At 39.5% G+C, this 27,670-nt stretch overlaps 1 protein-coding gene across 9 annotated transcripts in view; it reads left to right on the top strand.

Annotated features, from left to right (window-relative positions):
- Positions 1-27,670, top strand: part of LIMCH1 (LIM and calponin homology domains 1) — a 173,349-nt gene that overhangs the window by 105,450 nt on the left and 40,229 nt on the right. For 3 of the 9 annotated variants that reach the window (XM_074541566.1, XM_074541564.1, XM_074541565.1), the window contains exons 6-16: positions 552-662; positions 5,241-5,436; positions 9,778-10,027; positions 10,692-10,964; positions 15,502-15,798; positions 17,023-17,286; positions 18,578-18,922; positions 19,614-19,940; positions 20,496-20,729; positions 21,678-21,923; positions 23,082-23,117. In XM_074541566.1, coding sequence (XP_074397667.1) covers positions 552-662; positions 5,241-5,436; positions 9,778-10,027; positions 10,692-10,964; positions 15,502-15,798; positions 17,023-17,286; positions 18,578-18,922; positions 19,614-19,940; positions 20,496-20,729; positions 21,678-21,923; positions 23,082-23,117 — 2,579 coding nt within the window. Of the gene's footprint in view, positions 1-551; positions 663-4,579; positions 4,737-4,799; positions 4,956-5,240; positions 5,437-9,777; positions 10,028-10,691; positions 10,965-15,501; positions 15,799-17,022; positions 17,287-18,577; positions 18,923-19,613; positions 19,941-20,495; positions 20,730-21,677; positions 21,924-23,081; positions 23,118-27,670 lie in introns of those variants that run through there. The other 6 variants (XM_074541572.1, XM_074541570.1, XM_074541567.1 and 3 more) reach the window with 6 other exon arrangements.

Raw genomic sequence — 27,670 nt, 5'->3', positions numbered from 1 at the left:
CTCTGTCATCTGGTTACTTACATTAAGGTGATTAAAAATGGGACTCCCTTTTGTGTCCTTGAAATAGACACATATTCGAGATGCTTTTAGGCAGGCAGACATTGTAGTTACTTTGTTTATTACCTTGGTCTGAATAGTTTGCATTACTGACAACTAATATTAGCAGTCTTTACAGAGTTTTTGTATTGAATTTAAAAACAAATGTATTTGTGTGTGCCTTCTAGAAGTTTCAAATCTCTTTGTCTAGTTTTTCTACTCAGACCCATCTTTTCTGTTTATTTTTCCAGGCAGACATAACACTTTTATTATTTTTATTTAAAATAACAGGGAGATAATATGTTAAGTTACATATTTTTAGGACTCTTTAAACTTTCATGGTTGTCTGATGTATTTATGTTTAACCTTTGACAGACACTTCCCTTTCAGTTCTGATTTATAAAAAAGTCTTGTGCTGCTGTGCAGTTTAGAATAAATGAGGGATGCTGCAGGGAAGTAAATTTAGCTACAGGACCGTGTAGATGGCTGAAATTAATTCTTATTAACTTCTGCAGGTATTAGTCACCATTTATTGGCTAGGGAAAGCAGCAAACAACTGCACATCATATAACGGATCATCCCTGAACCTGAAGGAGTTTGAAGGCTTCCTGGCACAAATGAGAAAGGTATCTTTTTGATATGTTTTGGGAATAGAAATTTACTTCAAACTTATTGCTCTTATAAAAAAACTGTTTCTTTCTAAATATGGGAGAAGGGGGGCTGGAGTGCAAATTCCTTAGGAAACCTCTACTTACATCAAAAATATTTCTGATTCTACCAAACTGAAAACCACTTTGGCAGACAGCTTTTTGGTGGCATCAGTGATGCAGCAAGTGATGTCAAATAGGGCTTTAGAATTGTCATGTTGCTCTTTCATCTTAATTTCCATGTGTTTTGGTTTGATTTTCATTTATGACAATGAAAATTTTCATAAATGAAAATCCAACAGAAATCAAGCAGAAGTTTCAGCTAGAAGAGCTGAGATTCAAAAGTAACATGGTTGGACTCACAAAAACATAGTTTTTCTTCTTCTTTAAAACATTCAGTCTCATGGGCAGTGTTTTTGGTTTTTTGTTGCAACATAAAACATCAAACCAAAGGATCTAAATAAAGCTGAAGTGGAGGAGAAGGAGATCATCTTTCACCAAAGGCATAGTTAGGATAAATCTGTTTTTGCCAAGCTCTAAATTCTGGTTGAAATGATATTTGGTGGTTTATGATGAACTGTTCTCTGTTGGAAGAGAAAAGTTGTGATTGCTGAGGGGTGGTTTGAGGATTTTTGGTTGAGCATTCTAGCATGCCCTGAACCTTGATATCAGACACTTAAGCTCATGGTTAATGCTGATGGTTAGCACTGATAACCAAACCTGCCTCTCTTTGGGATGGAAGGGGCAAGGAGCAGGAGTGGAAGAATATTGGCAGCACCATGTGCTGGCACCACACATGTTGGACATAGTGCTCAGGAAAGGCTGTGCAAACACATTCTGCATCCACAAAGAGCCTTGTGCCTGCTGTTCCCGCCCCACCTCAGGTAATGGCCATGTTGTCACAGGCAGTAGGATTTGGGGACCTTGGGAGATCTCTGGACTGAAATTGTCCTTCAGCTCTGTGCTGCTGCAGCTGTGCCAGCTGCAGGTTTTCATTCTGGGATCTCACAGGGCCAGTACCACTGGAGAGGAAGAAATGCCTGTCTGACTGATAGCAGCTGCTACACCCTGGTGTGACCAGAGTACCTTAACTAGATGGGTACAATTCCTGTTTGTGAGCCCACTTCTTCAGAACAAGCAGGTGAAAACGGAGAGGAAAAGAGAACATCCTACTTCTCTGGAGAAGTTTATTTTAGTTTTCATTTTAATGACCTGTGTTTATCACTTGGGACTTTGGGACTCATGAGTGATATGACTGAGCCTGAGCAATAAAAAGATGAAGTTAGTAGTTGAGTTTTTTACAAGCAGAAGATGTGGGGAGGGAGCAGTTTGCACTCCAAAGGGTCTGAACAGTGAAACAAACCCAAAAAAGGGAGCTAGCACAGAAAAATTGCCAAAGTGCAGGTAGCCACAATGTTAGTGCTGCATTGTATCATTATTTTTCTAAAATGTTTAATCTCACATGACAAGGCTCTGCTTTTTCCAGGTGATTTTTACCCATGAAAGTAATCACCAGAGCATTTTAGAGGTCCTATCTTGAACCCTTTTGTGGCATGAAATAGGCTAGAGGCAAAAGGAAGCATTCCCCAGGGAGCTGGTGGTGGTGAAGTGCCTGACTGTGCATTACAGAATGCTGCAAATTGAGGACATAAGCAAGAGGCTGGTACTTGATTTGTTGCAAGTGTTGGAGCTGGGAGCAGAGTAGAGATCTCATAAGAACTGAAAGCTATATATGCCTTTAATGCATAAACAGAGCATTTTGCAGTCCTGAAAAGTCTTATTTAGGGTGATGCTGCTGTGACAGCTGCTAGTGACTTTTTACCATGTCCCTGCTCTTGTATCTCTGCAGTATTTCCCACTGGCAATTGTGGGTTTGTATGTTGCTGCTTTTGAAGAGGATTTGATTGTAAAATATAACATGTTAATCATGCTGTGCAACACTCTGATGTTCTTTATAGCTGAGCTCAAGTGATGAAAAGGCACTTTATCACATTCTCTACTGGCATTTTTTCCACAGAGTCTAATAACTAAATCGACCATAAATTCAGTGTAGTTTAGTTTTTCTGTTGTAAATCCTCTCTGCCCTCCTTTTTTAATAAGCAAATCAAAAGACAGCTGTGATGTATGTTGTCTTGGACTCATCTTTTTCTACTTCTCATGCTGAAGGGTATATTAATTTCTAATTTTATTCATGCTATTCTGTTTTTAATTTCATTAACTATTTGAGTACTCATTCTTCTTTATTTTAAAACTAGAAATTCCCAATGACAAAATGTCAATGGCTTTTTGATTATATTCAGTGGGTGGAACTTCCTGGACAAATGCATCTTGTATTTGGCAATCACACTTTAACTGCTGCTCTGTGGCATACTGTGTTTTTAATTAGATAAGATGAAAGACTAATGCACTGTGGTGTGTCATGCCATGGTGTTATCAGTCCCACAGATAAGCACATTCCCACTGATAGCATTTGGGAGATGACGTTTGCTCAAGGCAGGACGAGACTTGTCTGTGTGACGGCATTGTGTTGTGAGAGTGTCCTTGCCAAGGGGAAAGCTGTAAAGAACATGTTTACAGAAGTCTAGGATCCTGTCCTGGTGCCTGCCTCCTAATTCCTAGTGAGCAGCATGCAAAATTAACATAAACAGACCATTGAAAGTAAGTTCTGCAGAACTCATTAGTTCACAATTGGACTGATTTCAAACTCGGAGATAGTGAATGCGGGATGGGGCTTTTTGCCCAGTTTAAGTCCCTGTGGCTGCTGAACAGTTCTGTGTCATTCAAATACAGTAATTTAGGAAAATGGAAGTGTGCCTAAAGATTGAGAATAGTTGATTGGTATGAAGGGATGAGAGGATTTAAGGAATTTGGATTTTTTAAAAGATTTTTAGATCGTGTCACAAACGGGATTTTGATAGGATTTGTAGATTTGTTTTTGGCTGTGTGTAATTCATGCAGATTTCAGGGAGACAGATTTTTGTCGTCTATTGTTTCTACCAGCATTTTAGTTCACTAAGCAGAATTGGGAAAGGAAGTTATATAGGATGCCTTACAACTTTTTTAGATGCATTTTATCTGTTTTTAGAATAGATTTTTACTTCTATTTACTGTGAGGTTACTTAATGGCATTACCACAGTTTAGCTTGGCCTTAGGTGACCTTTGCTGCTGGCCTTAATGTGGTATTTTGGCAGATTAGTAGTGAATGGCATTAATTAGGCCTTCCTGAAAAGTTTGCAGGGCGTTTGGTCTGATGTCTCAGTTTTGCTTCAAGCCTCCCTCTTGTTCGTCAGGGGAGTGTTGGTGAATTACTGCAGGGCTCTCCACTCTCCATCACTTGTCTGGCAAACCTGCTTTTTTGTGGAGGCAGCCCACCATAGCATACTGTGATATTCCTGATTGATCTTCTCATTGCCAATACTAGTGATGGGTAAACCTTAGCAGTCAGGGACAGTGGGAGCTCTGCTCAATATAGCCATTGTGCTTCAGCTACTGGTAAGCAAGGGGTGCTTCTTAATTAGGAATTAATATTCAAATGCTTCTGGGAATAAAAAAAAAAAATCACATTCCAGCCTCTTTGGGTCACAAAATGTCAGTCTGATAATGGCACCCACATCTCTGACTTTACTTACTGTCGGGGGAGAAAAAAACAGATTTATCTCTGAACAAACTTAGTTATTTTTGTTTTTTCTCAGTCTGTGAGATTGTAATTAATATTAAGACACTCTCTAAAACAAGGAATTTATTATAATGCAGGAGTGAGGATGGCTTCTATTGACCTTTCCCTCTGCTGGAGTTTCAGTGTTTTAGTATGTGCTGCTTGCACTGGAAAGAATTTATAATCACAGGGCTGTCAAAGACAACCATTGTTCTCCCTGCTCTGAACATGTGGGTCAGCTACAAGTGCTTTCATATCCCCCAGAGCCAGGAGCTGGCAAAGAGTAAAGAGCACAACTGAATTCTTCTGAGGCATCGGGAAAAGCATTTTGCATATTTTTCATTGCTGATTGCTTGAGAAAGACATCCCTCTTTCATAACAGGAATTTCTCTTCAAGGTAGACGGAGGCTGGGGCACACTGCTTTATTATTTTGCCGAGCTGAAGCAGCAACAACAAATGCTGTCTGCTGGGGTCCTGGCCAGATACAATAGATGGGCAAGGAGAGGCGGGGGGATCTTTTGGAAAGCAGCAAACTTAAACCTGATGCAGGCACGATGTTAAAATTGTAGTGCCTTTGGCTGTGCTATGGACTGTGGACGACAAGTCAAGTTTCAGGTTACTTTCACTTTTGATCAGTTTATTAACTGGTCTATTGGAACTTTTTCTCAGTTCATTGTACTAATCTAATGAGAGTAGTTTCCTCTTAAACAGCATAAAATTAGTTTATTGCAAGCTTGCACTTTGTTTTGAAGGGAAGAAGGGGCAAAAACCAAGGAAACCCTTTTTTGGGGAGGAGATTTTTAGTATTTGGGAAGATGCTTTGTTTTTTAGTGTGTAACGCATCTCACGAGTATGTCAGTGCTTTCTTTCTGAGGAGGTTCCTGCTGTATTTCCACGTAGGAAACAGAGGATATTGAGAGCCCCAAGCGCAGCATTCGTGACAGCGGCTACATAGACTGCTGGGACTCGGAGCGCAGCGATTCCCTCTCCCCGCCTCGCCACGGCAGAGATGATTCCTTCGACAGCCTGGACTCCTTTGGCTCCCGCTCGCAGCAGACACCATCTCCAGATGTAGTGCTCAGAGGGAGTAGTGATGGTAAGTGCCACAGTGCAGCACATGCACAACGCTGTGACATAGAAGTAGCGTTTCTGGAATAAATGTGCCATTCAGAAGCTGCTCACAGCCTCTGAATCGGGCAAATCTGCTGGGAGAACTTCTCTGTGAATGCTGATATGTGCTCCCTGAGGTGTAGATGACTTTGCCAACAGCTTACCTGAAGTTTGTCTCAAGGTAGTGCAGCACTGGGAAATGAGTTACATCATTGCAGTGTGGTTTTATGAAGGGAAGAGTGTTTTTCTGGGTTTTCTTGTAAGAGGACGTTATGCAGACTCATTTTAACTTACAAACTAGGCTGAAGCAAGACATAAAATTACAGGAACAGAGTATAGTGAATTATAGTGAATAAAATATTTGCTGAAGTAAATGCAGGGCAGATAAAAGACAAATATCTTGAGAATGCCTGATACTTGGCAGAGTTTTGAATGCTGATGTACAGCACTTTATCAAATATCATATATCTTCTTATGGCATTTAGAAAATTGGGTAAATTAATATGTCCCAGCATCAGAGCTTTGTACACATTTGTGAGAGGACAGGCAGCTCTGGGCATACAGAATGGCTACTGCTTCTCTGCCTTTCTTTTCTGATTCCAAGAGGTTTTCAGAGGCTTGTAAACACAGCATGCTGGATGAAGAAGGATTTGCTGTAATAGGTGTGGAGCACACATTTAGGTAACCTGTCATGAGTAGGATTCTGGTTTAGGACAAAAGGATGAATGATTGAGGCTCTTTCTGTGCAGTTGCATTCCTGACAAACAGATGAATAAGTCGGACTTCATCAGATGAAGTTATGTTGCACACTTGAATCACTTCTCCTTAGTAATGTTTTTTTTTTTATTTAAAAAGGAAAGGCAGGAAGATTTTTTTGGTAGGAACCAGATGTTCATACTGCTTTTGGCAGTTTGAAAGAAACTGGTGCTAATCATAACCGGACACATGAAAGATTTCCTGAGGTGATGGGGAACTCCTTAGAACTGGAAAGCTGGCAGGGAGAGCTGGTATCACAGTAGAGTTATGAAAGAGCCCTGGGAAAATCAGAGCTAAGATCGGCTCTGCTGCTCTGAGTAGCCTAGTAGTAGTGGTGTTTAGGCTGTTACTGTTTGACCATCCAGAAGTAGCTACTGGGGCTGATTCCCTGAAACAGCCTCATGGCCTCTCAGACACTGAGCAGAGCACAGATTCCACATTATAAAATATATATTTTATATATATATATATATATATATAAATATATAAAAGACTTTTGTGCCTTCTCAAATGAGACAAGCATGGTGTTGGCAAATAGGAACACCTCACATGTCCTGATCAAAAATTAGACCCTGGGAGCCCAAGGAATGTCCAGTGTCTGTGCTCTGGAGCTGCTAGACAGCCAGTTACATATGTCCTGTAGATGATTCCTGTCAACTTCTGTCTGATTATCAGATGTTAGAAAGGTTTTGTGATTGTTTGCCACAGATTGTTTGCTAAGACATTCTATCTTGTCACAATCCTGAGTCTGTAACAAACAATAACAAGATGAAAGCCCACAAAGCTTGTTCTGAAAAATTAGTCTTTAACCAGGGTGCGTGCAGATGCTGTGTGCACATGTACGACTTGTCCAGCCAACACTTTCTAATTTGTCCTATTTTCCCTGCTTACTACTGCCATAATTTCACAGCTGTCTCCTACAGCAGTTGCAGGTGAGGTGTAACTTGGCTGACCTCCTTTATGTTGAACCTCTTCCTGTGGTCCCAGCAGGCCAGTGTTTTACTCAGCTGTTAGTAGTTTTTGATAGAAACAGTATATTGGACTTGATGATCTTAGAGGTCTTTTCCAACCTAAACAATTCTCTTATTCTATATGCAAAGTTGGATGGAGGAAAAAATTTTGCTTTCATTACTTCTTTCTCCATTCAAGTAGGAGCTTTATAAACCACATAATATTGTTGTGAACTAGAACTATGATTTCTTCCACTCCGAGAAGAAATAAAAGCCTGAATAGATATGATTTAAGTGATGCTAAGGTGATTAGTTTAGGTAAAAGTGCAGTATGTAATATTACCTTCACAAATGCCATCTGTGATTAGTTTCATTGTTGAGGAACTGCTCTGGTGTCCCATGGAGAGCTTGTCCCTTAGCAAAAAAACAAGACCAGTGGTAGAGTAGAACAGTTATTTAAAACACAGTAGAATCACAGACTGAACTGCCTTTAGAGTTGCCAGTTAATAAAATGCTCTGCTTGGCCAGCAGTTGTGTGTGGATCCTTTTAAGAAGGATCTTTGCATGTCTATAGTGTGTAATTGCTTGTTACTAGTTGTGGAAACTGCTGCTGCTTCTACTTGAAAAAGCAAAACAACAAACTTTAGATTATAAATGTAGAGCACAGCTGCATCTTCCATTTAGTACTTTGGCTTCAAGTACTTTTTTTGCAAATTTGAGCTGAAAATAATTTCATGAGTAAGATATGAATAATTAAAGAAGCTGTTTTTCTTTGAAGTACTCAGCTTGGGGATGCTGGTAGGCACATCAGTAACAAGAGGAATGTGTTCTAATTCCTCTGCTACTGTGGTTATCTATTTCATCCTTTCTGTCTGCCAGTTCAAGACTGGTTTTGATGTATTACAAAAATAGACACCACAGCAAAGTCAAAAGCAATCAGAATAGCAAATAGCAGTAAGGTATCTTTTTCTTATCTTTTACTTACTCTGTGCCCTGCTTTGTCTAATGACACTGCAGCCCTTCCAACCTCAGCTGTCCTCAGACACCCATGATTCTGTGATGGTATCTCCACTTTTTGTTTAGATATAGGTTCAGGGTACCAATTGTGGTGTTAGTTGTCAAAGTTCTTAATAAAAATTGTTCAAGTGAAAGATTACTGACAAAAAATGTATTGTGATATCTAACATTCACTTCCATTGTGTGATGTCTTTTCCTAGTGTTCCTTTTCACTCTTCGTCTGTCTCCAAGAAAATAATGAAAAACTCAATCTACTGCAAAAGCTCTTTGCAAATAACATTCCTAGCATATTTAGACCTCTTTTTTTCTTCCCCCACTTTGAATTATACACAAATTTGTGATTTTTGTGACTTCATTGTTTTCAGTTGTTCAGTACGTAGCACAGTGAATTAGCTATTAATTACTAGTGGTTTGAATTAACAAGGGGACACAACCTGAGTGGCTTCCCTTCACCCTAAAATGGGGAACAGCTAATTGCAGATGCAAGTGCTGCAAAGGGGGCAAGGACCAGAGACATCCAACTCTCCAGAGTTGGATGCATGCAGGTGGAGATGGGATAAATAGCTGAACACATTCCATTTCACTCTTCAAATCAGGGCCCATGATAAGGTTATACTGCTGGGAGAAAACTATTTACATAACTTCTTTGTGAATTATTTTAAAAGGCTCATGATGATGCAGGGAATCTAAGCTTCCAAAATGGGAAGTTCCACACTGCTAATGTTCTTTGGGGCGTTTCTCCTACAATTTGGGAATTTCAAGTCAGAAATTTGCCTAAGTTTCAGCGTTCTAAATGCGTTGTAAATATCAGGAAGTTTAGTTCATTTGAAAAATATCAAGTGGTCACCCAGCTCTGCTGACCTCGTATCTTATTCTCTCAAACTCTCAATTTTTTTCTCTGCCAGTTTATTTTTTCACTGTACTGATCTAACATCTAGATCCTGAGGTCACTTCCCTCTGCCCTTGCACCTTTCCATCTGGGTATCAAGTCTCTGTCTGTTCTGCAGTGTGCTGGACTGATTGGCTAGGCAACCAGCGAGACTGGAGAGAGACCATTGAGCCTTCTGGTTCACAGCAGCAGCTGCTGCTCTCAGGTCTTGACTGAAGCTGATGCTGTCTGTGTTCAAATTCCTGTGTTAATGTGTGTGTAGGAACATCCACATATTCCTGCCATTCTGTAGCTATAAAACGTGGAATCTTTTTTTTTTTTTTTTTTGCTTCTGCTTGAGTTAGGCACCTATTAGTCTAGGTTCAAGACTGTGAATCAGATCAGACATGCCCTCATGTACAACTAGGAGTCATCTGGGCTTTAGGCTAACTTCTGCCCTACTTGATTGACAAGTCTGGCTTAGTTTTAACCTCAGGTTTTTTGATGTGGCCTGTGGTTGAAGATGATTTTTTCAGGGAATGATAGAAAAAAGTTCACTGTCTGTGCAGATGTTGTGGCTACTACCTTCAGTGACTGATTTTAAAATACAAATGCAGGTAACAGTGGCTAAATATAATTTTTTGGTGGTGTCTTCTCTGATTTATAGTTTTAAAATAACCCAAACAACTGGATGAAAGTGAAAATAAAACGGAAATTTTTTCTCCTTCCTCACTAGGGAGAGGAAGTGACTCAGAAACTGACCTGCCACACAGAAAGATGCCAGATGTGAAAAAAGATGATATGTTGGCGAGGCGGACCTCACATGGTGAACCTAAATCAGCTGTGCCTTTTAACCAGTACCTCCCAAACAAGAGTAATCAGACTTTCTATGTACCTGCTCCGCTTCGGAAGAAGAAAGCTGAACGGGAGGAGTACCGAAAGAGCTGGAGCACGGCGACGTCCCCGCTGGGAGACAGACCCTTCAGGTAAGGCTGGCCTCTCCACATTCTCCTCTCCTCACTGATGGATGGTGCTCTAACACTTGCCCAGTGTCCATTCTTTCCACAAGGTGTATGATGCTGTAATAAATCTCTTGCTGGTGTGGTACTAATAAGTAATTTTTAGCAAATGATGAGGCTAATAGAAAAGCAAGGAGTGGAAAATCATTGTTGTGATGTCATTATTTACCATACAATGCAATGTATAGATTCTGTTTGACAAGATACTGGTTAATGCAAGTAATGTGGATGTTTGGCTCAAACCCAAGGCTGGAAAAAGTTGTTCTGGACAATCTGTTTCAGTTCTCAAGACAATTACTGACAAATGACAATTAAAAGTGATGTTTTATATGTTTAATAAAAATATATAATATTTCTGCTGTGGGTTTTTTGTAAAATAAATGTATTTGTATGTTTGTTGTATTTAATACACCAGTATGGTTTATATAGCTGTGACTCTGCATGTTGGTTTTGTCAACTAATACTTCACTTTTGATTTGGACTAAGAAACAACTTCCTTTAAAGAGCATAATTATCTTCCCTGATTATTCATCAGAATTCATCCTTTGGCATCTTGACTTCAGCAATATGTGCTTGTAAGTGTGTATGTTTTAAGCACAGCCTACATTAAACTACCTTGTATAATTAATAGCAAACCCCACCCTGAAACCATAGAAGAAGAACTGAATGAAACATCAGGACTGTGTGAAAAGGAGAAAGTGGGCTCCATGGCTCCTGAAGCAAGCTCCCTTAAAAATCAATTAGGTGTGAATCAAAGTGAAGAAAACTCCACAGACCAGTCTCCTTCATGTAGTGCAAAGGAAACATCAGCACCCAAGGGGAAAGATGTGGAAGAGATCAGAAAGTTAAGAAGACTGGAACAAGCTGGCATTAAGGTCATGTCAGCCGCCCAGCGCTACGGCAGGTTAGCCCAGCAGTGCGGGAAATCGTGCACGCTTCACTACTGTAGGATTGCCTGAAGTGTGGGCTTCCTTGATCCACTGTGATTTCACTTCTCCTAACAAAAATCCAGTCTGCTAAGCACTCACAATTGCTAGTGAAGGTCTTGGTTTGAAAAAGCTTGTGATGTGGCAGCTGTGGATTGCAGAGTTGTATGATGCTAACTGCATTTGTGTTGAGAAATTGTATCGTCTCACAACATAATGTAAACAGGCTCCAGGAGAACTACTACACAGACTACTTGTCACCTTCCACTTAACGCTTTCTTGTATTTAATACAACTATATAGAAATCTATATTAAATGCCTAGTTTAGGTAAAAGTTTCAGAAATTTACCTTGCTTGTTGCTGGTGGGATGGTTTTGTTTACTGAACCACACTTTTTAGGTGGCTGATATTTTTAGCTATGTTAGTAAATGATACATTTATTTTTAATGGCAGGAACTATAAAAGCACTGTGCTTATTAACACATATACCAGTTTAAATACGTTCAGCAGACATTATTTGCCTGACTTTAGAATATAATATATGTAGTTATTCACTTTTTAGCAATGTTATTTATTTTTGGATGTTGTTCAATTTGGATATTTCCTATTCTTTAACTTGAGAGCTTAATGATGTCTAGGTACACAGCCCATGCCTTTCCATCATCTCAGTCTCTTCTACTCATGGGGATGACCTGCAAAGTAGAGTTTTAGCTAACATGTCAGAAGATAAGACACTTATAAACAATCAAAATGGCTTGGCTAAAGGGTAAGCATCCAAATGTCCTCCTGTCCAAAACATTTTGGTTTGGATTGTGGGGTGAAATCCTACCAGTGAGCAGTTTATCAGTTGCTGGTCTATATTCTGGGCTTTGAAATGTATTAGGAAGAAATGCAGCTTGCATGTGGTGCAGTTTGTTCATAGGTGCAGTGAAGCTGGTGTGCAGCCACATACAGATGTGCCATATGCAGATGAAATAGTCACAGAATATGTGCTGTCACATGTCCCCTTCTCAGGTCTACTTCACTGTTGTTGAGCTGTACTGAACCAGTGTTTGTGTCTGGCTGTGGGGTATTACTTTTGACAAAGCCCAGCACCAGTGATGAGGGGCTGTCTGGCATAAATGAGTTGTTTAGCCTCACTCAGTGTGCTAGTCTATTGGGAGTCCATAAACCAGAGGGGCATTAGCATAATCTATTCTGAGTCCAAGGCTGTAGTAGTATTAATGGTAGTAATGTGGTAATATGTAGTAAAATGCAGTCATTGCTTGTGTTGAGCAGTGCAGTGCATAACAAATAGCTCTGTTTGCATTTGAAGGATGCTCACCATGTTGAGAGACCCTTTTCCAACTCTGTGCTTGATCTGTTTTGATGTCCACAAAGGAGAAGGATGTGTGAACAAATGTGTGGTTCTCTCCTAGGACAATCTGTTGTCCTAACAGCCCTTATGGAGAAGGGAGGAGAAATAACAAGTAATTTTTCTTCCTTGCTCTCAGTGGAAACGACTTGTGGAATTTGGCAGCTGGAAGGAGGAGGAGATGACAGTTTTCTCTTCCAGCTAAGGGTCAAAGAGCAGAGCATTGTAACCCAAGCATCACTGTAGCAAAGTAAGAGCTTGCTTCTGTGGATTGTAGGAAGAAACAGCAGAAAAGGCACAGAGGACAGAAGTCCGTAAGGAAAATTCTTTGTATGTGAAAGTGGAAGAATAGTGGATGAGGAGAAAGGAAGAATTTAGTAGTGACGCTTTAGGGTATATTTAACCATATTTTCTAATGTCTTATTTTTCTCTGAACATCTCTATTTTATCTCTCTTCTTGGCATCAAGTTCAATTTTCCATGCACTAATGGCATTCAGCAATTCTCAGACTCTCTTGTTTCTGTATTCTGATTTTTTTTCTTTCACCCTTCTTACTCCCTCATCTTTCTCTGATACCAGCCTCTCTTTTGTTTTTTCACCTGAGGTTGTCAGTTTTATTTTAGTTCCTTTGAGTTGTTTGCAGGCTGTTTCCTCTCAACTTAATGACCTCTGGAGGACACCTACTGTGACTTTTCAGTTCTACAAGGCATCTAATTGTTCTTAAAGCTTAAACTCAGTAGGGGACTTTTCTGAGTCCTGAAAAGGAAAGATTTGAACTTGTATGCAAATTATTTTTTGCTTGAAGTCTAAGTGCCTGTCTCCATTGCTGTAGCATGTTCTAGGAAAGAGCTCCTTTAGTTAGCTGAATTAGATACTATACAAATGCATGCCAAAAAGTAATTCCCCTTCCCAAAAGAGTGAATTGTCTCTGTTGCATGTTGTTTTATTGATCTGTGATCTTCCTTGCTTGCTTATTGCCTGCACATTTGTCTCTTAATTGCTGTATTGTGTATGAAAGGTAGGGATTACATTTATGGAGATACCCTGAAAAGAAAATAATTGTGTGTTTAAAAATATGGTGGAGAGGAGAATTTAAGAGAGAAATGTGAGCAAGCTTTTATGATATGTTCGTTGAAAAATAACATGGACTCTTACCTTGACAGAGCATAGAGATCCAAAATCCTTCCATTGTTCTGAAATGCTGTATAAGGATCCACAAGCCTGTATGAGACCTTGCTTTAGGTGTGCAAATGCCTGCAAGTTTGGAAACACCTGCTGTACCAGCATTTACCCATTTACTGTTTCTGCCACAGCTGGGGCTGGGTGTGCAAGAGCAATTTGCAGCTAAATCTACTATTTCGTATTTGCTATCTATACTATGGTAAACTGACCTTAAAAAATACTTTTGAGACCATCATAAACTGTTTCAGGAGACCCCAAAATGTCACAGCTAGTCTTTGATTCCATGAAAAAAAATAGTAAATGAATGGAAAATATTCTCAACCTAGAAAGTGATTACTGAAGTCTCATTACATACTAAAAACCATAAGTTTCATATTGCAATGACTCATAGTTGCACTTTTGAGTACTATAACTGAGTATTTCTTTGTTGCCAAAAACACTACTCTCAGAAATGCTACATTTGATGCTCTCAAGCTTTGCTACTGTTGGTGGACACGAGACTGAAAAATCCAGCATTATTCAGTAATTGCTTGGTGAGCCAGCTGTTTCTGGAGCTGTTGTGAGCCCAAATATTCATGAGGAAAAGGGACAGCAGTTCCCATTTGGAATGCTACTGGCCAGTGTTGTTCTGTTGCCCTAAGTGAAATTTTGATCCTTCAGAGAGATCTAAGGAAAAATTTGCCTTTAGCTAATTTGAGACCATACTCTCCACATCACTAACAGGGGATCCTGTGTTTTGCAGCATAAGAAGGCAAATGCAGACAGTTTAGTGTGTCCTCTGAGCCTGAGCCAGGCTGCTCTGCCAGGGATGGTTTATGGCTTCCCCATCATTTTCTCCAGCAACTTTGTGGAGCAGTACTTTCAAAGGGCAGCTGAGAATGTAAAATAAGTGGTACATGTAGTGGGCTTGCAGGTTTTTAAAATGTTTTAAATGCTTTTAAAAAGCAATCTTTACATTTAAGGTAGTAGAGAGACTCAGAGCAACCCCTGAGCTATTTAGATTTGCTTTCTTAATGCCAGTCTGTTTAATCCTTTGTGATCCTCTCTATTTTACTTTGTATAGCAAGGTGTGCTACATGACAGAGCAAATGCCTACAGAAGTACTGCACGGAACAGTTCTTGCTGCCCAACTTCCTAAAATATCAATATGAACAATTATATTTTTAAATGTGAGAGTTGCCTAGCTCCTGCCATCTGTCTTTTCAGTTTGCCTAAGAGTATTGACCCTTACAAGTTAAAATAAGCTTAATCTTTATGGGTACCAGCTGTCAAGTGTCTTTACTGTCATAATCTTCAGTAACAGCAAGGCTGTGTTGATAGCAGTTGTGTTTCTGATGAAGGCAGGTGGCAATATTTTCTGGCATGCCAATATCACTGGTGTGCTATCATTGCAGCTACTGTATGTCAGCTGGCGCAGAGGCATAGAGGGCTTATTCTGTGGGAAAGGAAATGTTAATTAGGAAGAGAATCAATAAAGGTGCGTGTGAGAAGAAAGCAATTAAGAATACTACAGTAGTCAGCCTCCATGATTACTCAGATGGGTTTTTGGTTTTGTTGTTTTTAATAGCCCTATTAAGGAAAATGCAAAATATCTGATATTTTAAGACTCAACAACATGTGCCAGGGATCTGATATTTGCATCACATTTCTTCCTTTGTTTGAAGTGCTCAAGAAGTTTAATACTGCCAGTTATGGTAATACATTCACTGCATCTTGTATGCTAAAATTTGTTCTTACTGGTTCTTCCAGCTATAGCTAAAATAATTAAAGGTCCAACATGCTGACTTTTTTTATGTACAGTCTTCGTGGATTTGCTACTTTATATGATAAGTTTTATTTCTAGCTAGGCTTTGTCCAATCTAACAGCAGCTTGGAGCATATTTGATTACCTGTGCTGTTTTTTTGACTGGACGTGATGCTGCACTGCCCTCTCCTCCTCTGGTGCATCAAGAGCTTTATTTACTTTTGCTCTGTGTCAGTAAAAAGCCAATATGTGAAGACAGTGGAAGCACCCCAGACATCATCCTTCGCAAGGACAACCCCTTCATGACACATTATCAAGGAAAGGATTCTGGTTCAGAAGATGAAGCAGCCAGCAGAGTTCCTGATTTAGAAAAGGATGACTTTGCCACCCGGAGAGCCAGAATGAATCAACTTCAACCCAAGCACATAGTTCCATTTAACTCCTTTTTAATTGGACCCTATACAAGTAAAGAGAAAGGTAAACCAGAAGATGTTAAAAAGCCGTTGCAGATGGAAAAAAAGGAACATGCAAGGTGTGCATTCATGGTCTTATTCTTTCAATTATAATGCTTAATTTCACCATGCTGTATTGCTGTATAGGCCTAAAGCTGTCTTGGCTACAAAAAATACCCTACAGGTTAAAGTAAATGCTAAAGCTTATCATAAAGTGAACCAAACAATTTTTGTTACAGTACGAGGAGAAGTGTTAATTAGTTGGGAGTGTAAATAAGATTTTGTTATCTAAGCCCATGAGCGTGAGTAGTGGAGAATAAACTTAGAAAATATGTTTTGCATCTCAGCACTTTTTCAGATCACTGTCAGTGCATGTTTTTCGATGCATTTCTTTCATCTCATGCTCTATTAATACCCTGCATGAAACACGGACCAGATGAGCCTTTAGTGAAGGCACTGAATATATATGCCTGCTACACTGCACTGAATTATGTTGCACCTGGTTCTAATGTGTGTTATGCAGCATTGGTTTGGAAAATGGATCAGGGGTTACAAGGCTTCAGCCTAGAAAATCTCTTCTTTCTTCAGCTCAGTGATACAGACCTTTAAGAAGTTGCTGAACACAAATATTTGCTGGGTAGAGATCTTTATCAGGAAACTATTTTATTTGGGCAAACAGATGTGATTCTAGATAAAACCGTTATATAAACATTACAGGGAACCCTGACTGTAATAACTGATATGCTCTGAAAACTTCTTCTGACACTTAAGAGCTCTTTTCAATTTTCAAATGTCAAATGTGTCATTCAGTTGCTGGTAATTTGATTATATTAACATTTTCTAATGACTAGTTTGACAGGACATCTGAGGAACACCTAACCAAATTTTAATTGTCCAATGCTATTGACATGACTCTTAAGATCAAAGAAATTGAGTTGTATGTTTGAGAGCAAAACCTGAATTTGCTGTGTGAATAATATTAAAATAAGATATTTGTAACTATTTAAGAGAAAGCTTATTGCAGAAATGCTTAATTCAGTAATAACAAAGATTTTTCTTACTTGAGCTGGGAATAGAAGTTCATGTGAAGAAGTGGTCTCAGTAGTGCATGAATGGGGTAGCATAGCTGAGAGGTTTGAATTTCAAATGATTCATTCCATGTTTATTTCCTAAAGTTAATGTGAAACTAATATTATAAATTCACTTTTATCTTCTTGAGCTCTGAATCTCTTCTTTTGGCATTGATTTATAATTGCTTCCTCAAAATATCTTTCCTTGCTGAACTGGAACGTGCATTAAATTAGAAGAAGACGGGTGCGCGTGACATCAGTAAGACAAACAGTTACAAGCAAAGAGAACCCATTTCTACAAAATGAGAAGACTGAGTCAGAGGAGGAACAGCAGGTGAAAGAGCTTGATAATGAGAGAGATGATTTGGCAAAAAGGAAATTGATGCAATCTCAAAGCCTCCTTCCTCAGCTACAAGATGATGTGCTTTTTGCCAATGCCTCTATAACAAGAGCAGATCTGGAGACCTGGAAAAGATTGAAACTGTCAGGGGAGCCCAGGTATGGTTTCTGCTTGTGGGCAAGATTGGCAGGCTGGGAAGCATGCTTAGTTTGCCACAACCTGCTTTGTGTGCTTGTGACTTTAAACTTGAAGAATGCCTTGTTGACAACCAGTCCTTCCCTATTTCCATTTTCAGGAGGAGTCCAAAAATCTGTACAGATATGCTATCTGTCATGAAATGAAAGTGTGTCCATCATTTAGAGCACTATAGTAGTTTCACAGTCACTTTTCTTGTAGATACTCAATATCAGGAAGGTCCGTCTGTCACTGGCTGAATTTGCTTTGAAGCTGCTTGAAGTTGAACAGTACAAATTTCCAAGTGGTACCATTAATACACTAGCAGCTACATTGCTCCTTACCAAGCTGTCTTCAGGTCTTGGGGTGTTTTATACCTTGGGACTATTACCTGAGGATCAGCATCTTCGCATTAACGTCTCTGTGCTATTTTGAGACCTGAGCTGATACATCAGCACAACATCGTGCTCCAGTGCTGTGCAAATACACCACCATTGTTTCTCATTGCAGCAGGGCTTTCAGGAGCCTCACTATATGGTGTTTGTATGCTCTTGTTGTTAACAAAACCCCTACAAAGGGAGCTACAAAGCAGCTATTCTAAGCTGTTTCCCTGAGGAGATGGTCTGTCACCTAGGCAGGTGATTTGTGACTCCAGTAGGGAAGGATAACAACCCCTAGCCTTCCTGTTTAGGTGCATGCCATTTTGCAATCAAAGATGGCTCTCTGTTCTGGCATTCTTCTAACAATGTGGTTATTGTGCGTAATTTTAGCTCCAATAAATCAAAACTCAATCAGTCTTTCATCCTGAAGATATTAGCAATCTCTCTGTTGCTTTTGAGGTGATTTATTAAAATCAGGATTCAGTCTGCTTTGTTTATGGTAAGTGAATTGCCCTTGCTAGTGCTCCCATGCCACTGTCACTCCCTTGTGCCAAAGTGTGTCCTAGTGCCATACACTCACATATAGTGTGGGGTCTGGGTGTGCGTGAGCAGATAAGGAAACTGTGGCTTTGTTAGGGTGAAGAACTGAATTTGGAACAGGCCATATGCTACATTCCTTGCCCTTAGGAAGTGCTTCCATGGATGTACTCCCCAAGTTTTCCCCATGGGTCTGCAGTATCTGCATTTCATATGTCATTTGGGACTCAGTATGCCACAGCTGTTTATATCTGTGTCCTTGAACTTTAAAATAAAACCCCTTCAAAACCTTAAGAACACTTGTTTTATTCTGAGGGTCTCATGTTGAGGGCATTCTTTTATTCCTCATTATGACCAGTGAAGAAGATTTCAGATGTTCCAGCAACCCTCTGCCACCAGCTGATAACACGGTGAAAGCAGTAGCCCATGATGATTTTGCTGTCCGCAAAACCAGAGCAAACAAAAAGGCTGGTAGCCCCAAGCAGAAGTTTGTGCATTTTGGGCCAGTAACTGAGATTGATCAACAGAAATGGGACAAGCTTGTAATTGGCAGAGCTTCCTCCAAGAGTGGAACAGAAGAGGAAAGCAAGAAAGATGGTGTGAAAACTCTCTCTGGTGTTGAAAGCTCTTCTTCAAACACTGCTGTCAGTCTTGGGCTGGCTGAATACAGCAGTGGAGTACCTGAGCCAGAAAATAAGTCCAGGTATTTGGTGTGGTTTAGGAAGTGCTACTGAGCTGTAAATGAGACCTGTTCTTGCCAGATGCTGATCTGCATGGGAGTGAACTGCAGCATAAACCCAAGAGCTGTTTACATGCACGGCCTCATTCAGAAGACATCTGATGTCTTCAGAGTATCTTAACACATTTAGAATGGCGCAAAATGCTGCGCACAGGTCTTGCAAACGCTTGCTCATAATTTCTGATGGGCAGTGAAGTCACTGGTATCTCAGAGGCTGAGCTATCATTCATGATTTTTTCTGCTGCTTCAGTTCCAGCAGCTTTGCTCTGCTTGCTTTCAGCACATTAGGAATTTGTCATTCAGTTCGCTGGCCTTATTGATCTTCAAAAAAGGTTTTTTTTTCAAACCTAATGGATTTACTTTCTTTTTGAAGATGGTGTACTGCTGCTCTCTGTTTCTGGCATTTATCTGGAGAACAATTGTCTGGGTTGTTAACATATTAACAGATCTTATATTTCTTTGGCATTTCTTTGATCACTTAGTCTGTAGTTGCAGCAAGAACTTTTAATGAATGCTTTTAGCAAGCAATTAATTCAGCTAAGTTTGTGTGTTTATAAAACATTTGCAAACTGAGTTAGATTACTCCTTTTCTTACCTTTCATTTGACCTGAGAACATTTTGTCTGTCTCACCCTTCCTCTCATTCTCATCACTAGTGAGGGAGGAGTCAAGTCAGGTACAGATGACTCTTGCAGGAGAACTCCATCTCCTGTACCAGTTTCTGATGTCATCTCTGAGGAACAAACCCCATGGAGTTTGAGCAAACAGCAAGAAAGTGCCAAGGAAGAATGTGACAGGACTTTACCAGATATTGAGAGAGATGATATGTTGGTTAGAAGGATGGGAACTTTTTCAAGGCGTACCACAAGTTCCATTCCCATAAATTGTCCTCCCCTGTCAGTAGCTCCTTATCTGCTGCAGCAGCAGCAAGAGGAGGCTGTAGCTCGTGAAAAGGATTTGAAGACTCTGCAGGAAGGAGAAAGGTCAGAGAACAGCAGCAGATTGCTCTGAGCCTGGTTTGTGTGTGGTGTTATCTTGGATCAGTCAGTAGTGCTGTCCCATTGTTCACATGGGCTTTAAAGATGTGTTTTACTCAATCATCATAGCATGTGTTTTGTTTTGTAAAATTACTTACAAGAATGTATCCTATGAGTATAAAACAGCCTGTTTTCTTTAATAATATTTAAGTACTTCAGTTGTTAATTGCTGTTCAGCATGAAAATAGTCTTTCACGTTTTGGGGGGGATTTCTGTTGCAAACCATAGTGCTTTGTCTGGATTTTTATGCCAGCTCCCAAGTGAATAAGTCATTGCATAGATTTGTATGCAATTCCCAACTTCTAACAAATCACCTACATAACTGTGGAGTTCAGCATCGTTTCCTCTTACTCCTTGTGCTGTGGCTAAAGATGCCTTGTTCTCTAGCTGTCCATCATTCTCAGCTTTGTTTTGAGTAACAGTACCTCACATTGCCTGAGCAGCCACTTGCTGTACAAGTGAGCATTTTCATGGAACAGTGTCACTTGTCTCTCTGAGCAGTACTGTCACACGAGAAGAGAGCCAACAACAGCTTGAAATCCCTCAGCTGCAGAGTGATGGAACAGAAAACAAAACGAAATTTCCAGACCCTCAAAGAGATGACATGTTAGCCAGAAGAACTGGAGCTTTTCTTAAACAGCCTGGGCCCAGTACTAAGCAGTTCCTTCCCATGCCATTTTCAAAGCAGCACAATAAGCAGGGCACAGCTACAGAACTTGAGAAGAAAACCACGAGGTAAGAAAGTTGTGTTTTTCTCTGTTGTTGGCTAGACCTGTGGGCTGTTTGTCAAGATCTCTTTTATCAAGATGATTTGCTGGTGGCCCAGTAGTGGTCATTTTCATGCTTGTCCTCAGTTCTCTGCTAATTCTTCCTGTTCAGTAGAAGGCAATTGAACGTTTTCTGGCCCTTTTAGAAAACTCATGTGGAGTCTCAGACCGGAGCTCTACCAGATGCAAAATTCTAACAACATGTGGAAACAGATCTGTGCAGCAATTACACTAGCATTACATTTGTAGAGGTTTCTGGTTAAATATGAGGTAATCATTACAAATGTTTCCAGCTAGAAATGGAGATGCTGGATGTAGTAGGTTGGATGATTGTTTATGGCTTAACTAGTGCCAGTGACTTCCTAAGAGCAAAGCTTTAGATCCTGAGATTCTTCCTGATAATGCTCAATGTCTTTCTAAACACCTTTGTTCAGATGTTTGAGGCTGTGTGAGTGTTGAAGCTCGTGATGAATGAATGATAACAGAGTTATCATTTGGTGGTTGAGCCACATGCAAGCAAGAGTGAAAAGATTCTTACTCATCAGCCTCTTCAGAGTACTTGAGGAGAAGGATATGCATGTACAGACATGGATGAAATACTGGTTTCATCTCAGCCAGGAGAAAACAAACCTGTCATCTACCATAAGATTCAACAGTGGCTTGGTGTTGAAAAGACTTAATACTTTAATTTTCAGTGGTGTTCTGGACAGTTTATTTTCAGACTTTCAAAAATGGTACAAGCATTTGACCCTGAAAATTATGGGGTTTGCTCCTGCCTCACTTAGCTTGTTCTGTGTCAGCTATTTGGGTTTGTAGGGGATGTTTTTTTGTTAATTTATGCTTCTCGTTATGTATGTGTGATATTTGAAATACTGCTTAATACATCCCTTTACACTGCTGCCTTTGGCTCACTCAGGCCTGAGAAATGTCCACAAGTGTACACTAATAGCTCTGGAAAACCTGCAATAGAACCACCACAAGAACAGCAGCAAGGGCAGGAGGACAGACTCCCACCTACAGGAGAAGATGACATTATTAGTACTGCCCAAGTGATTGATGATGGCAACAGTGAAGTCCACCTTGATCAAAAATCTAAGCTTCAGGAGGTTCCTGAGGAAAACAAAATGGAAACACTTTCATCCAAGGATGAGCATCTGCAAACGTGAGCTTTCTGGTGTGAATCACGCAGCTTGCAGACCCCTGTGTGCACACTTCAGAGTTCAGATTGTGCATTGCCTGGTGTGTTTTCAGTCCAGACTACAACACTGTGTGTCAGTAATACACATTTTAGAAACAAGAATTATAGTTGTGTAATGCGTTTTATTTTGATTTTAAAAAAATATTGAATTGAAAGCTAAGTGAAAGGAATGTTTGATTACCGTATATATGTTGAATTGCAAGAAAAGTTTACATAGAAGAGATGCTAAAATGTACTCTGCTTATTGAGAGATGCTTATTCTATTTCTCCCATGATTAATGTTGTAGTATTGACTTTTGCACATGATGCTCTTTTATGATAAATTCCATATATATATATATATATATATATGGTTTGCATAGCTCTGAAGAAGACTACAATTGTACTGAATGCTGCTGATTTGTGTATTACCAGTAACTTTTTTCAGCAATACTCCCCACCCTGAGGAAAGAAAACCAAAACCAACCAAAAAGCAAACAAAACAATAAAAACTCCAAGCCAGCCAGCCAGCCAGCCAACCAACCAACCAAAACAGATAAGAAAAAAACCAAAAAAACCCCCGCCCAAACAAAAATAACAACAAAACAAACTACCAAAAGATAAACAAAACCAACTAAAATTCAAACAAGCAAACAAAACCACCAAAGAAATCCCCAAACACAAAAACAAGACCTACAAAAGGAAAAAGGAAATCCTGTGACTCACTTTCTGACTACAGTATTTGTCTCTTTCATGCTTCAGTTATAGTGGTACTAAGCACTGCTGTGGAATGTAACTGTTAAGTTTTGTCTCCATTCATTGCATGTATGGCACAATGTAAATGCTAAGACATTGTCTATTTTTAAGAACCATTTCCTATACACATTTTAGGTATACTTCAGCAGGTTTTTGTAATGTGGGGCATAAGTATGTGTTTAAGGAGGGATGGTGGTGTCCTCATGTAGTTTGATCTCGGGATGATCAGGTAAGTCTTGTTTGATGAGTACATAATCCCTGAACAGTATGGTTCTATTTTGGTCAGCTTTACTAGTAGAAGTGACAGTTGTACAAATTATATGGGTCCAGTTGCAATTGCTACTTAATGTATTTATCCACAATCTAATTTTATATTTGGTCTTGTAGATTCGGCCCCAGAACTGCTGTGTCTGATGACGCAGAGTAAGTTGTCGTGTGTTCACAAGATTCTGTTTTAAACAACTTACACTGCATGCTTTCCCATCTTTTCTACTAATTTAAAATGCAGTTGATGCATCATTATTATTTTGCAGTGTTTTGGCAAATAAATTTTTCAGACAGCACTGAAAAATGGAATGCAATATGGCTTACATTGCAGTTACAAACAATTTCTATATAAAAGTCCTTAAAAACTAAGCGTAATACTAATGTCCAGCTGTTGCTTAAAGTATTTTTTCCTCTTTTATTCTTTTATTTTGTCTTGGATTTCTTCTGAATTTCCATTGCCTCTAATCAGCTGCAGATAAAGAGAGTTGGGTTGAATCTGGGTGTTGAAGAAAAAAATGAAGTGTCAGGAAGAACAGGAAGAAATAAGAAAGCCCAAAGCAAAATAATATCATTGTAATCTTCAGAATAATTACCCGGAGGATACATCTTTAGCTGAGCCTTTATTCTCTTTTTAAAATTTTATATTCAATCCCTTCCAAGTTATGTTTAATTTAATAATGTACTAAATTTCAGTTTTTAAGCCCTTCACCTTGATGCATCACTTTTCATAGAAGGAGTAGAGCTGATATTTATTATACTCAAAAACTTATTTGTTCATGTATGCATACAAACTTTAGTATGGAATAGGATGCAATGTCATTTGGAAAGCTCTTTGGAAGTATTAGCTATTTAGAAGAGAAATAGTTGGAAACTACACACACAATAATATCAATGTCCTTCTGTTCACAGAAATGCACGTCTGTGTCCCAGATTAAATCCCAAAATATAAACAGTATGGAGAGTTGTGGGGGTTTTATAATGATTATACACAGAGACTCATATGCAATTTTTCACCCTTTCCTCTAATGATTAAGTTTATAACACTTGCCATCTCTTTAGGTTTTGTTATTTAGGAGTGTTCCAGTCCAATCCTGAACAATGCAACTGTTAAACTGAGTGTTCTTTACAAGTTCTTTAATACCTTTATGCTAAGCAAAGCCTCTGTTCTCTGACTACAGAGTAAGCATGATCATTTTCAAGCAGCAGGAATCTGTCCAGTCAAACGAAGGGGTGAAATAAAAAGAGCAATATAACATATAAGTGTTATACTTAACAATGGGGACACTCCATCTTTCTCAGAAAGCCTGCTTTATGATTGATTTTTTCATCTCTGTATGCCTGTATTAAATGCAATCATGAGAGAAGGTACATGGAGAAGCCTTCAAAGAGGCGTTGCAATGGTCTTGGTGGTATAATGTGAGAGTAGCAACAATCAATAAATCATATTGCTTATTCTATACTGATTCTTATTTTGTTTTAGAAGGCAAAACAATTAATATTCAAACCTCATTGTCATCCTTTCCAGATGTGCTACAGTTTACAGAGCAACTATTTTCCTATACTCTCTTTTAAGTTTTTATCAACAGTAATACTGTGTTTTCTCTTCTGAATACAAAGTATTTATGAAGACTCTAATAAAACGTGGCTGTCAAGTAGGAAAAATAAATTGAACTGACATTTAAAATACTTTTAAAATGTTTGTCAAGTCCCCATTGAAAACTCTAACTTGAATTCAGTCTTAGACTAGATGCTCTTTATTCCAGCAGCAACACTAAGGACTCTTTTATTAGATTGGCAAAGTTCCCTTTGCTAGTTAGAGAAAAACTAGATATTGTCATCAGCCCTGGTCTGTCTCAGGGTCCAGAAAAGGCAATACTTGGTGTGTTGCTGCTGACCAGGCCCATTCCCATCTCTCAAAGAGGGAGAATTCTGGTGGTACCCTGATAGTCCAATGTGAGTTTAGGCCCATAGTGAACTGAGATTTTTGAGTATTTCTTTACTAGTCTGATTTTGAGCCAGTCTGTCCCTTTTTATGTTTTGTTGGAGTTTCTTAAGTCTTAGTATGACTGTAAAATGGTAATGCAGCCACATAATAAATGCCTTACATAAAGATTGTTAACATATTCTCATAAGAAGGTTTTTTTACCTTATCTCACACTTTAAAATTAATTAATCTATACATTGAAGTCCTTCAGATTTTTTTTTAATTCAAAATTTATTTAGACCTGTTAAAAAAAGGAATCTTTGCATGGTGTCGCTGACAGCAACAACCGCAATTTGTGATAATAAAGCAGTGTAGCTTGAAAATCTCAGCATCCCAAATACACTGTTGGTCTGCACAGTGCTTTTTCCCAGATCGTTGTTAGAACAGCAGGTCTGGTACACTGGTCAGCAGAAAGGCCTCTTGCTTCACAACAGAGTTTGTATACAATCTCTGGACCTGTGCTAATGGCAGAAAGTTAATGAACTTGAATTTGGTCCAGTTACATAGTTCCTGTCTACTTGTGTGCTGTGTGCCTGCTGGCCCAACATGTAGTTGAAGGGAGCAGTAAATCTAGTTCTGTTCATGGAGGTGTTAGTGATTGTCTGGAGTTATTATAGATTGTACAAGACAGAAATAGGATGAAATTATGTGGGACTCATAGTGAAAAGTGTCTTTGGCTAGAAGCTCAGAGTTTTGGCCTCTTTGATTCTTCCCTAAGGATGAACTTGTCAGAGAAGTTGATGTAGACCTTTCAGTTGGCCTTGTCCATGTACTCAGGAAAGGAAGTTTTTCTCCTCAGTGATTGCTACATGTTGGTCTGAGTGGAGCACAGTGCTTTGGGGTGGGACTTCTTCAGACTGCTGTCTTGGGAAGATACTGTTGTGGAATAAGATGTTGCTGCAGAGCTGAAGTTTGAACCCACCCATTTGCTTACCACTGACAATGAAGGCCCAGCAGCAGATGACTGCTGAAGTAGGAGGTTAATGTGGGGCTGTAGTGTACAGTTTGACTCCTGGCCAAGGCTAAAGCCTTTTCCAAAGAACCTTTTCTACTGCACCGTTAATAGTTATAAAACCTGTCGCTGTCTTTGTGCACCCTGTGAGACCTGCATGAATTCAGGGAACAGACATTAGACTTACATTAGGAAATCCAGGTATTCCTTCTAGAAAGGCAAGATTCTTCCATCCCAAATGGCAGAGAGTGCGTACTCATGCTCTGCTAGGACCAGTAATCACCATTTCAGGTCTTACCTTTTCTCCTACTGCATGGGAATGAAAAATAGTTTAAAATTAGGAAAGAGTACAAGGGAAGAGCTACGCAACCAGTTTGACCCAGTAGGCACAAGATATCAAATACTGAGCACTAAAGGCTTTCTTAGTGTGAGTTTCAAAAGCTCTTAAACTTGAATAAACCCTATGAGAGTGACTTTATTGCGAGTTATGCATCTCCCAACCTACCTCACCAGTCTGCCAAATATGGCTGATGTTTAAACAGCAACACTTGCTGTCTCTTTAGGTTTTGTTATTTAGGAGTGTTCCAATCCAATCCTGAACAATGCAACTGTTAAAACTGCCCACAGAAAAACCCAAATTAGCGTAACCCTCAGCACTCTCTTTAAGGGGTGAAGCACAGTAATATGTTAACTTCAGTGTTCATACATAAAGGCAATAGGATGTTTTCTGTCCTTCATTTCTGAGTAAATACCTACTTAGCAGGAAGGAATCTGTGCATGTCCTTTTCCATACACTGTCCAGACCTTTCAAATGTTTTTTTGAGAGTGGCATTCCCATCTTTGCTTGCCTGAATACAAATGCTGGCTCATAAATATATGCACAGCTTTCCGTGAGTATTCGCTTTGAATACTGTGGACACAGTTGCCCACAATTTTTTCTTCATTGAGTGCTTCTCCTGCTGGTTGGCTCATTGGCTCATGTAAAGCTGCAGGTGATCATTGGAGGACTGCTGTGAAATCACTTCATGTGAAACTGCATGGCTTTCTTTTAAGTTTGTTTTTGCTTTGAATGGCACAACTGAGGTCATGTTTTACTAATAATAGGTTGTAGAGGTGGAGTGGTAAGCATGTTATCTTTGTGTGAAAAATCTTTATATAAAGAGATGCATAACCTTTTTTTCCCTTTAACTCTCCAAAGGTCAGAGACGTAAATAGAAAAAAACTATTTCTCTTGTCCTGGACGTCATCTTTTCCTTGTTAGGTTAGCTGTATTAATAAGTTGGTGCTGGTAGCATTGGATTTCTTCAAGGCAGGGAGAGGAGGAAAGGGGAAGGGAAAAAGTACCATGCAGTTTGAACTGAGTGTACTTCTCTGAGCTTGTAGCAATAGCATTTAGCTGGCCATGCTGTCCCTGATGCACTTCCCAAGCCTTCTTTTACCCTGAAATGGAAAATTCTGTCTGTGGTGTTAAATCAAAGTGGTCTTGAAAACCCATTGGGCACACATCTTCAGAAAGTAAAATGTTCTGAATGATAGAAGGATTTTATTAAGAGCTATTGATGGAAGTGTGAAATTAGTAGTGCTTCTTAGTGAGATATGAAGTTGTGGTTGACTAACAAAACGGGAAGTTGAGGAGTGTAATGCCTGAAGTACTGTGTGGGAGCCATAGGGATGCTAACAAGGCTGCCTTGGGGGCTGCTGCTTTTGGGAGCTTTGTAACAGAGCAGGTGACTGACTCTGCTGTAGCACCCTCATGTGGCTTCAGCTCTTACA

The sequence above is a fragment of the Zonotrichia albicollis genome, chromosome 5, assembly GCF_047830755.1.
Source record: "Zonotrichia albicollis isolate bZonAlb1 chromosome 5, bZonAlb1.hap1, whole genome shotgun sequence".
Taxonomy (NCBI): domain Eukaryota; kingdom Metazoa; phylum Chordata; class Aves; order Passeriformes; family Passerellidae; genus Zonotrichia; species Zonotrichia albicollis.
Note: the sequence above shows the minus strand (reverse complement) of the source record. Positions and strands in the feature narration are given on the sequence as shown.